Genomic DNA, 11,616 nt, shown 5'->3' with positions numbered 1-11,616 from the left:
GGTTTCTGGGATCCAGGCTTGGCAGGGCGGCCTCTGGAAGGCTCTTCTTCCCCGCTGGACCTCGGGTTCCTCATCTAGGCATAGGCCAAGGGTCCTTCCCTCTCTGGCTGCCTGTCCGATTTTTTTCTTAAAGGTTATCTCAACTCTTCCCCATTAGAGCATTTTGAAGATGGCATCAGTCAAAGAAAGGGGCTTAGACCTCCCTCCTCAGAAAGGGTGTCTATGCACAGGAAGGCTTTGGCGAGATAAAGTCACTCGTACTTTCCATTTCTCTCCAGCGTTGGACACGGACCATGTGCCCAGGCCTGTGCTGGACCCTGTGATGAAGATTCTAGAGAAGACCATGCCTCAGTGAGTTCTTCATCAGTGGGGAGACACAGCTCTCCCCAGGAAATAATCAAATGTTCTCAGGACAAGTATAATGTGCCCTTTGAAACTCTTCAAGCTTTGACCCTCTTATCTCTCCAACCACATCTGTCATGAAGGAAGATGGTGCAAGGGAGGCTGGTGTGGAGATGAATGGATGGAAGGGTAGATGGCAGTTAGATAATGGGTGGGTGGAAGGAAGGAAGGATAGATGAATGGATGTGGCCATGGGAAGTTGAACTGGCTGGGCCATGGATGGATGGATGGATGGATGGATGATGGATGGATGGATCATTGGATATTTGTGATATAGGCTCTTGTCCCCATCGCAGATGAGTATAGGGGAAAAGTTCCAGCCCTGCCTCTTGTTCATTGTGTGACCCTGAGGCAGTCACTTCCTTTTCTGTAAAGTGAGAATCTTATCAGGGAAGACTTCATCTGTAAAGTGAGACTCATGGGCCCAGTGTGCCTCCCAGGTCTGGTGTGGACATCCAGTACAATAAGAATGGACTGTCCATACCTCCCTGACGGCTGGAGGCAGGCCTCAACCACTGGCCTGGTAGGCATGGCAACATGCCCTTCTTGCCTTGGGAGTGAGGGCTCCCACAGATGCAGGTGAGAAGCTACCTCTGTTCCCGGGCTCCCACCTTCCCAGCCTGCATAGAGCTCTCTGCCTCCCAAGAGCAGGGAAGGGACCCCTGGGGAACAGTTGCTGCAGGAGGGCTCCCCACGGCTGGAGAGTCAAGAAAGCACAGGGCTCAGGCTCGGGCTTTGGAGTTACACAGGTCTGCTTTCTAACCTTGGCTTAGACATTGGGCAAGTCCCGAGCCTGTTTCCTCATTTATGAAATAGGAACTAATTATGGAACCAGGTATGTGGTGACAGTTAATAAAGGCAGCATATGTAAATCGCTTAGCACAGTGCTTGGAATATATTAACTCCTCAAGAAACGCATGTTTACCCCACATCCTTAAAAGGCTAAGTGGGCAATGGGCCCTTTGCTCTTTGGAGGTAACTCAAAAATTCTGAGTTCAGAGACTTCCATTCTGGAGACTGAGTCCCTGAGTGGGTTTTCTCATTTCAAAAAGTCCAGCCCGATTCCACGGTGCCTTCATGAACAATATCTGCTTTCGGCTGAAATTCCATCAGTTCCCTGGACCTCGCTGACCCTGTTCTGATCACCCTTAGATTAATAACAAACAGGGCACATGAATTATTCCTTTAAAAGTACAGCTCATGCGGGAGATATAAATCTTTCCAAATGGGCTGAGGCAGAGGGAGGAAGACTACTAGTAAGGGGGTGTCCTCTGAGGGAAGCCGTAGAGACCAGGACAGCTGGTCCCTCGGGGCTGAGACTGCCCTTGTGGAGACCCAGTGCGGGACAATGGTGTGGGTGGTGCCAGGCCCTGAAGGCTCGGGGTGAGCTGTGGTTGTTGGCAGGAGGCCCAGACCACCCACCAGAAAGAGGCCCTGGGGCTGAGTGTCCTCAGGCCCTAGTGGGGGCAGCCTTGACCCACAGCCTTGGGGACATAATTTGGGGACAAGTGTTGATGGGAATGTCTGAACTCCCTCATTCCTGAAGTCCCCAACCCAGGCTGGCTCCAGGGCCATACCCTCCCCGGGTCCCCATTCCCCAGGGCTCCAGACATCTGCCCTAGCCAGACCCATCTTCCCAGCTGCTCGCTCTACTAAGCTGCCTGCACGGTATGTGCCTGTGACCAAGACACTGTGTCCCTTCCATCAGGGCTGCAAACAGAACTTCCTGAAACCTGGAGGGGCCAGGTGGCAAGGGGAAAGCGACTGGTTTTCCAGAGGGGAGAGAGCAGAGGGTCCCAAGCTGGGAGTCACAGTCACAGCACAGTCTGCCGGGCTCAGATTTGGGGACCTCTAAACTCGGGTCAGGTTGGTTGTGAAAGTCATAGGCAGTCCATGCTGGGAGTCCATGCCCCTCACAGTCAGTGGGAAGACTGGAAAGTTTTCCATGGAAAGAACGGGACTTGCCCAAGGCCACACAGCATGAACAGCACAGCAGGGACAACAGTTCGTTGCTCCTGCTGGGCCAGCCTCCTGCTCCAGCCCACGCCTCCCTGTGGGCACCATCACCAGGACATGTAATCCTTATCCTGTGCATCCCCACCCCACACAGTGTCCATGGCTGCTGGACAGCTGCTGATAGACCCACATTTACTCTCAGTGCAGGTGTGGTGGAGAGAGCTTTGGGGTGCACAGGCACATGGCCTACCCTGCCCCAGTGCCCTGGTCCTCCCTGGCAGCCCATCCCAAATGGACCCAGAGTCTCCACTCTACTTGGACCCTGGGAGAGCCTCACGGCTGTGCAGGAAAGGGTGGGGCTGGATTAGTAGCAAGAGAATGAGTGTGGCCCCATCACTGCCATGACAACATTGCTCCTTCTCTTAGGCCACAGTTATCTCATCCAGAGGAGTGAGGACGCAGAGGATTTCCAGAGGGCAGTATCTAGCACAGCGTCTCACCCAGAAATATGCCAGCCCGCCCTCCCCACAAAGCTCTCCCTTTTTTTTTTTATCCTCACCTGAGGATATGCTTATTGATTTTAGAAAGAGAGGAAGGAAGAGAGAAACATCAGTGTGAGAGAGAAATATCGATTAGTTGCCTCTCATTGCCCCGATGGGGGATTGAACCTACAACCTTTTGGTGTATGGGATGGCATTCTAACCAACTGAGCCACCTGGCCAGGGCAAATCTCTCCCTCTTAGATTAAGCCTGCACCAAGCAGAAGTAGAACAAATTACTTTGTGTGCAAAAACTATTCCCTCCAAATCCTGATGGTGACCGTCAGGGAATCCCTGCCCCTTGACCTGCTGCCTTGCCTAGCCCCGGCAGGTAACAGGGCCAGGTCGGGTTGGGGAGTGCAGCAGGGCAGCTGGCTGGGGTAGTTGGTGGGGGGGCAGTGCAATGGAGTGGGAAGGCCATGCAGCCAGGCCAGCCATGAGGGGTAGAGGTGAAGGTTCAGGGCCCAGACTAAGAGCCTAGGGGGCTATTTTTACTCAGCTTAATTTCTCTGGCCAGTGGGGTAGCGCTAACCCCTGAGACCTGGGGTCGCTCAGGTTCCTTGGGCCAGGCCTCTCCATTTCACAGGCGCCCTGCATGCCCAGCTCAGCTGGAGCTGAGGGCAGGGGAAAAGGGAAACGAGTCCGGCACAGCTCCCTGCGCTGACCCTGCCAAGCTGGGCAGCCGCCCCTGCCCTGTCGTCATCCTCCTTTCACACCAGAGAGGGATCCTGTCTCCTGCTCTGTTTAATTCTTCTATTATGTTTCCCAGACTCGGAGCCTCTGGTTCCCTATTGTCCCGAGCAGGCACTTTGCATTTGTGTAAAGATTAGACACGTTAGAACCTTCGCTCTCACTCCCAATGCTCTTTCCCTTTTCCTTTCTCAAATCCGAGTTCTTTCTTTCTGGCTACGCTCTGCTTCCTTGTCCTCCCTCTCTCTCTCTCTCTCTCTCTACCTGTCTTTTTATCTGCCTCCTGCTTGTTTTCTTCCCACCCTGACTCCTCCTCCTCCCCATGATCTGCATTTGCTTCTTTCTTCTCTTCACGGTTCAGCGGTTTAAAATCTCTATCCACCTCCTACCCCCACCCCAAGCCTGCTTGATTCTGTATTAATATTCTCTCGGAGGCTAATAGAAATGACTGGGAGTATTGCTCACCTCATTCCAGAAATACTCTTCTAAATTCTTCGAGAGGCACCTCGCGGGGGAAGGCGGTGAGCACCACCTGGGGAGTCACTGGTTTGCCCGCGAGACAGAGATCTGAGTTCCAGAGCCAGCTCTGCACCTACCCGCTGTGTGACCTCAGCCAGGCTCCGCTTCCTCCTGGGCGGTAGTGGAGCTGGGAGCCAGATGAGAGCGGCTGCCTCCTGGGTAGTGATGAGAGGAAATGAAAGCGTTCTGAGCACACAGTAGGTGCCCAGGAATAGTTGTCCCTGCTCTCCCTGCAGCCTGGCCCAGCCAGGGCAATAAAGATAAGGCTGAAAGGTCTCTCCCCCTTCCTACCAGAATCTCCCTCTGCTCTACTAGGATCTCACGCACACGCGTGCCCGCAGACACACACACACACACACACACACACACACACACGTGCACACATGCGTGCTCTGAACACACGTTATGAAAAAGCAAGATTGCCTGTTTCTTTGTGGCCATCTATGTCCCCCTTCATAAATGTCTAATGACAAAATTGCTGCTGAACTGGGTCCCTGCAGACCCCATTTCCCCAGCTCAAAGCCAGGTATTTATTCTTTCATTCCCCCTCCTTCAGAGTGCACGCACTCGGAGGGCTCCTACTGTGTGCCAGGCAGGCTCCAGGCCCTGCCTTCTCTGGAGTTCTGGACCTCAAGATTGCTGGGGAGATAAGCACAATCTCATGAGTCAGGCTCCAGAGCCCGGGCTCCGGGATTTCCTGGAAATGAAGAGCCTTTCCTGCTGTGCCTGGAGACAGGGTCCCTGGGAAGATGCTGGAAGAGGTGGACCCTGAGCCTGGCCTGGGCAGGAACAGAGGGCAGCTGCCAGGGCCACGAACTGTGTGGCTCAACAGCAGTGCACCCGCTCTGGTCTCCATACAGAGACCAGCAGAGGGGCAGCAGCAGAATGCTAGCCCTCAGGGAGCACCCCACCACCTGGCCCTTTTTGCAGAAAGTAGCCACTGAGAGAGCCACGACATCCTGTCATGGCTGAGACGGAGACCTTTTGAGGGGTGCTTTGTGTGGGACCCCAGGGCATCTTCCTGGAAAGGACTCTGAAGCCCCCTCTTAGTCTCCATGGAGCCCATGAGCCAACACATCGAGATTCCCCCATTTTAGCTTTGTTTCGCAAACAAGGAAACTGAGGTGCAGGATGGGTATCCTTAGCCGTGGCTGCACAGCTGAAAAGGTTCTGGGAGGGACCAAGATTCCTGTCCTGGGCCCTGGGGTGGAAGGAGGGGAGAGGGGCACTTCCTGAGTGAGGGAGAGATGAGGCAGCTCCAGGCTGGTCAGAGGTCAGAGGTCAGAGGTCAGGGGTAGGCTGTGTCCTTCACTGAGGGAAGCAGGCCCAGAGAGGGCTCTGACGTGCCCCAGGCCACACAGCCATAGCGGGCCTTTCACCTCCCGCACCAAAGAAGGGGCACCCTCAGCTCGCTGGCGGCAGGCAGGCAGGACAGCAGGGTCTCTCCGAGGAGAGGGCAGGTTTTTCTCATGCTCCCCTTTCAAACCCTTAGCTCTGGGCAAGACCTGGGAGCAGCCAGGGGAGAGTGGGGGAGGGGCTCTGGGGCACTTTGGGGGTTGATTTGAGGAAGTTCTAGGGACTGGGAGGAGTCCCTGGGGGTTGCAGGGGAGCCTCGGCACTCCAAGCTCAGAGGGAGGAGCTGGGCCTTCCCTCCCGCCTCCGCCCTCCCCTGTCCCCCCCACCGTGAAGGTTGGGCAGGGCTGACGCCCCAGGAGGAGGCGTTGTCCCTGGCTCTGGGCCCTCCGCCCGCCCGCTGGTGCAGTGGCAGGGCTGGACGGCAGGGGCGGGGAAGTGCCTAGCAGTTATAAGCAGCCCGGGCACGGAGGCAATGAGCTATCGGCTTGGCTCCGCTTGGCAGCAGGACGCAGGCAACAGGCGCACTCCCTGCTCCCTGCTCCAGTCCAGCCCTGCACTCCGCCGCCGCTATGGTTGCCATGCCCACTGCCTGGTGCTCCCTCGCTCTGGCCCTGCTCGTGGCCCTGCATGAAGGTGAGCCATCCGGCCTCGCCTGCTGCAGCAGCCCCGGGTCTGTTCAGCGGTGTCTCCCCCTGGGGACCGCGGTGCCCCACAGGCCAGCTGGGGCACACCGGGCGGGAGCCCAGCAGCAGCGGCACGGCTGGCCAGCCGGGGCTCTGCCAGTGCAGAGGTGCTGCGGCACCGGGAGGGCACAGGGCGGCTGCTGAGGCTTCCCCGGGCTGGGCTGGAGCTCCTGAGCGGTGAGAGTGCCAACTTCCTCGATTATGCAAGAGGAGGAGCCTGGCAGGTCCCCCTATTCCAGCTGTGCCGGGCGTCCTGACCCACCTCTCCACCTCTCTCTCCCTTCTGTGCGTGCAGGCAAGGGCCAGGCCGCTGCCACCCAGGAGCAGCCCGTGCCCCCGCGCCATGCCCGAGGCGCCCACCTGCGGCCTCGGCGTTGCTCCTGCAGCTCCTGGCTCGACAAGGAGTGCGTCTACTTCTGCCACCTGGACATCATCTGGGTGAACACTCCCGGGTGAGCTACCGTGGGGATCCAGGCGGGCTGCTAGGAGTGGGGGGAGGGGACTGCTGGCACACTGGGAAATGGGCACAATACGGCTCTCCCTGGGCCTCCAGGTGGGAGCCCTGGGCCAATATCAGTCATTAGCAGTTACTGTTTCACTCCCATGGGGAGGCTGCCTGAGCAATACAGAGGGATGTCTCAGGAGAATTCTCACGACATCCAGCAAGGAAGTGTTGACTTCATTTTCCAGATCAGGGTACTGAGGCTCAGAGAGGTTAGGTGCCGCCCGCAAGCTCACACAGGAAGGAGAAAGTGGTCGGTGGGAGCTCCATCCTAGGTCCGGTGGATGCCAGAGCTCACACCCACTCGGCCATGCTGCCTCAGCATGATCTTCCAAGAATAATACAATTAATGACAGCGCCCATGTCTGGACTGTGCCGGGCCCTATGCCAAGCAGGGCTCGTGCATGATCATCTCATGAACGCCCCCCCGCCCCTCCAATCCTTCCCTGAGGCAGGTACTGCTGTTGTCCCCAAATGACAGATGAGAAACCTGCCCTTTGTCACCTGGTGGAGCCAGGGTGGGGGCCTGTGCTGTCTGCTCTGTCTGCACCCGCACTGCCTCCGGGCCACTGCATACTTCACGTTGAAGTTTCTGTGTGCATTTGTGTTTTTTCCCTTCCCCAAATTGCAAAAGACAAGAGAAGCCCGGCACGTAAGCGTGTGGAGCTAATCCACATCCAAACACTCGCTCAGGGTGGGAACCCTGCCAGTCCCTGCCTGCCGGGTCTACCCGGAGTCATTACAGCTTCAGACACCAGCTAAAATTAGCCCTGGCACCCGAAGGTGCTGGTCCAACCGGCCACAGGGCCCCTGCCCTGCCCTCGACCCGCCTTGGCTAGACTCTGATCTGAAATCAACCCCCTCTGATCTCACACACATGTGCATGCACATATGCACATATACACACATGCACACACACTTTCACCGTTTTTAAGTCAAAACTCTAAGACATACACGTCACTTCTCTAGGCAAGTGGGGACCAGCTGGGGGCAGCTTAGCTGTGAGCCTGTGTGTTTACTTATGAGATGGTATTTCCTCCCCTCCTCTGGGGGCAAGCTGTGGGCCTCTTTGAGAATAAGGGACAGCCTGGTTCTATCAGCTCACGTTCCTGTCTGGGCGGGGGGCCTGGGAGGACTCCTGGGGGGAGGCAGAGTCCCAGAGAAGGGAAGGGTGTTGGGTCTTGGGTCTTGTCAGGGCTCCCTGGCACCTAGGTGGGAGCCTGTGGTGGGACTTCTTGAGGTCAGGGGCTGGTCACCTTTTGCTGCCACAGTGGCCATCCCAGAGTACAATGAAGACGGTCCCCCTGCTTGTCAATGGTAGTGATTTATCTAATCCTCCCTCTCTTCCTCTCCCTCCCTCTCTCCTTCTTTCCCTCTACATCACTACCTTACTGGCTGCCTGCCCACAGACAGACAGTTCCTTACGGCCTGGGAAACCCGCCAAAACGCCGGCGCCGCGCTCTGCCAGGGCGCTGTGAATGCTCTAGTGCCAGAGACCCTGCCTGTGCCACCTTCTGCCATCGAAGGCCCTGGTAAGTGGGCACCCAGCTGCAGGGGTCAGGGGCAGCTGCCAGCCCAGACCTGCCCTAGACAGCAAGGTGTCTGGGAGACCAGCGAAAGAGCAGAGGAGCAAATGGGGGAGGGGAGCAGGGCCCTAGGGACCCATGGGCTGCCCTGGGCCCATGGCAGTGTCCCTTCCCACAGGGAACCCGTCGCCCCTGAGTCCCTCCCACTGCCCGTCTCTGGGGGCTTCCAGAGCGCCATGTTCACTCCTGGGCAGGGGGATTCTCCCAGGTAACAGCTGAGGCCTCAAAGGCTGGTCCTGTCAGTCCACACAGCTGGTCAGAGGGAGCGCTGGGCTTCAGCCTCCGTCTATGTGGCCGAGTCCACAGGGCTTTGGAGTCAGACCTGAGGCTCGGGGGACTTCGGAGCTTTCTCAATGGAGGAGTACCATCTGGAATTGGGAGGCCATGGCACCGTTTCAGGGTCATCACAGAGTTGTTGGGGGGCTTTGCAAATCCCTTAACTCTTTGGGCCTCAGTTTTCCCATCTGTAAAAAGGTGAGAAACTTTATTCTTTTCCCTCCTCCACTTAGAGCATTTGGGGAAAGCAGAAATTGGCCTCGCAATCCCAGCCTCCATGCCCACGATGGTTTATGAGAAAACTTCTCCTCTGAGGCTCAAGCTATCGCTCTGCCCTGCCTTAGTTTTTCCTGAAAAAGGCCACACTCAGCTACCCGTGGCCAGATTCTGAGAAGGCCAGCCACCCAGCTGCTTCTCTCTGAAGCTAGGAACACATTCCCCGTAGCTCAGTTTTCCCCACCCCACCTGGAAAGGAAGGGTGCCAGGTGCACAGGGTGGAAATGTATCTGCTCCTGAGGGCAGGTGGGGATAGGGTGGGGCTGGGCTGGGCCTGCAGCCAGGTGCCCTTGGGGCCCTGGATAGCCCCTCACTTGGACTCTAATGCTGTTCATTCAGGCCTGAAACCGTGGCAAACCCAGGCATTGGGTCCCCTGCAGACGTGTCCCAGGCTGGCAAGACATGGACGACTGCAGGAGAGCTCCTCCAGCGGCTGAGGTAAGGGCCACCGCACTGATCCAGAGCCTCCTGTATGCCTGGCAAGTTTCCTCGCATTTCTCTTGTTCTCTATAAGAGGCAGGACTGCGTCCTCATTGGACGGTTAAGAGATCTGGGGCTCAGAGAGGTGAAGGTACTTTCCCAAGGTCACACAGCAGTCTGGCATCAGGCTGACTCCAGAGCCCGTGCTTTTAACTGCTATGCCTGGAAGTTGACTTTTTAGAACCTGAAGGTGTTCATTCAGGCTGTGTCTACATTGAGCATCTCCCATATGCTGGGGTCCAGAGGAGCCAACTACCCAGCCTGCTCCTTCCCCCATCCCAGACTGGATCCCACCTGTGGTGGCCTCAGCATGGCTCAGCTCCAGAGTCTGCTCACAGAGGTGCCCATGAATGTTTGTCCAACCAAACTGACTTGAGAACAAAGCCCCCTATAGGCCATGCAGCAGAGTGGCTACAGGGCAGCTTCTGAGCCAGGACTGCCTCATTTGAACGCAAGCCCTGCCACAAACCAGCTTTGTGACCTTGGGTTTGTCACTTGTCTGTGCTTTAAGTTCCTATTTTGAAACAGGGGCTACCCATGTCATGGGGTTGAGGTCAGATGATTTGACGTAAGGAAGCACCTGCCCCCAGGGGGAGCCCTGGCGGTGTTAGCCATTCTACCTCTGTAAAGGTGGCTCCTCGGGGCCAGCCAGTGCTGGGCCCAGTGTGGCTTCGGGTTCCGGTCTTTGTGGGCAGGCAGAAACATAGGAGCAAAGGCCAGGTGGTGAGATGGACAGGACCCAGCATATACTTAGGAACTGTCTGAGGGTGAAAAAATCAAGATAAGACTTGGCAAGGGCATGGCCCTTCAAAGTGGGCAGAGAGCTTGCTTAGCCAACCTGTACTCCTCCTTACAACAGTTCAGGGCTGTTTCTATCTTACAGACCCAGAAAGGGGCTCAGAGAGGTGGAGACACTTGCCCACGTTCCCACAGCTGGAACTGAAGCCAGCCTCCTAGCTCCCAGGCTCGAATGCTTTGAGCCAGGACGAGGCCGCCTGAATGACACAGTCCATGCAAGGGTCTCAGTCAGGGTCAAGGGGCAGCTAGGACCCTGTTTGTCTGGAACTTGGACATGGGAACGGCAGTGGGTGGGGTTGGGGTGAGCAGCCAGGAGGGAAGGTATGGAAGTAGGACGGCAGGTCCTGGGAAAGAAACGCTGGGCTCTTCTTGGCTGTCCGGTCATTCCAGCTGCATTTGATATGGAACATCAGCTTTGTCCAAGCCCCTGAGGGCAAAGAAGCTTCTAGGCCTTGTGTTCAGGGTCAGTGGCCACCTTCTGACCCAGGGCAGCCATGATGAAGGGGTGCAGTCCCTACTCCTGCTGCCTCTCACAGGGAACTCTCGGGCGGTCCCTATCTCCTGCGATGCTAAATGGACCCTTCTCATTCCAGGGACATTTCTTCTGCCAAGATCCGCTTTGCTAGGCGGCAGCAGGAGGCAACGAGGGAGACCAGGCCTACGCACTCCAGGCGGCAGAAGAGATAGTGCTGGGAGCTGGAGAAACTCTCGAAAGGAAGCCTGTGCGGAGAGGGGAGGAGAAGGGCAGCCCAGGGCAGGAGACTCTACCTGCTTCCTGGACCAGGAAGCCCACCTGCTGGATGGGCACAAGCTGTGGCCTCCTCGCCCTAGAGAGGGAGCCCCCTCAAGGCAGCTCCGAGCCCTCACACTGCCCAGCAAAGCCTTCAGCTCCCAGGCTGCAGCGCAGCCTCCCACTCTGGCTCTGGTCCCACATCCCTGCTGAAAAGAACTGACCTGGAGGCCATGTCCTGAGAGGTGTCCTGTCTGTTGGCTACACACCAGGAGCGACACACAGTGATGGACGCTCACACCTCAGCCAGCCCAATGGCTGGTGTCCTCCCCTCCACCCCCGCCTTCATCTGTCCCCTCCAGCTCTCCCTCCCAGGGTCCTGTACCCTCAGACCCTCGGGACACTCCTGGTGAGAAGGGCCTGTTCTGCTTCACCTGTCTGTACATAACTTATTTGCTCTAAGAACTTGGAGAATTCCAATTATTTATTGTAATGTATTTTTTTAGACTTTCAATTATTTGCCTATAAACTTGTGTTTGTAATAAACGGTGAAATGTACTCTGGTATTTATTTTTTTAATATGTTTTTATTTATTTCAGAGAGGAAGGGAGAGGGGGAGAGAGAGAGAGAAGCATCAATGATGAGAGAGAATCAGTGATTGGCTGCTTCCTGCACATCCCCTGCTGGGGATCGAGCCCAAAACACAGGCATGTGCCTTGACTGGGAATCGAACGGTGACCTCCTGGTTCATAGGTCGATGCTCAGCCACTGAGCCACGCCGGCCAGGCTGTACTCTGGCATTTCATCTTGGCTGAGGCACGGG

General features: G+C 56.6%; 1 protein-coding gene across 2 annotated transcripts; it reads left to right on the top strand.

Moving 5' to 3' along the window:
- Positions 1-5,897: 5,897 nt before the first annotated feature.
- On the top strand, positions 5,898-11,251 carry EDN2 (endothelin 2; the record flags this gene model as incomplete). Of its 2 annotated transcripts, XM_079776120.1 has the most annotated exons (5): positions 5,898-6,095; positions 6,441-6,597; positions 8,057-8,179; positions 9,125-9,223; positions 10,657-11,251. In XM_079776120.1, the coding sequence occupies 5 exons, from the start codon at positions 6,032-6,034 to the stop codon at positions 10,748-10,750; spliced, it is 537 nt and encodes a 178-aa protein (XP_079632246.1). In that variant the 3' UTR covers positions 10,751-11,251. The 2 variants fall into 2 exon arrangements, with proteins under 2 accessions (XP_079632246.1, XP_079632245.1); XM_079776119.1 differs by lacking the exon at positions 5,898-6,095 and having other exon boundaries at positions 6,347-6,597.
- Between the last annotated feature and the right edge of the window lie 365 nt (positions 11,252-11,616).

Source organism: Cnephaeus nilssonii (assembly GCF_951640355.1).
Source record: "Cnephaeus nilssonii genome assembly, chromosome: 7".
Taxonomy (NCBI): domain Eukaryota; kingdom Metazoa; phylum Chordata; class Mammalia; order Chiroptera; family Vespertilionidae; genus Cnephaeus; species Cnephaeus nilssonii.
Note: the sequence above shows the minus strand (reverse complement) of the source record. Positions and strands in the feature narration are given on the sequence as shown.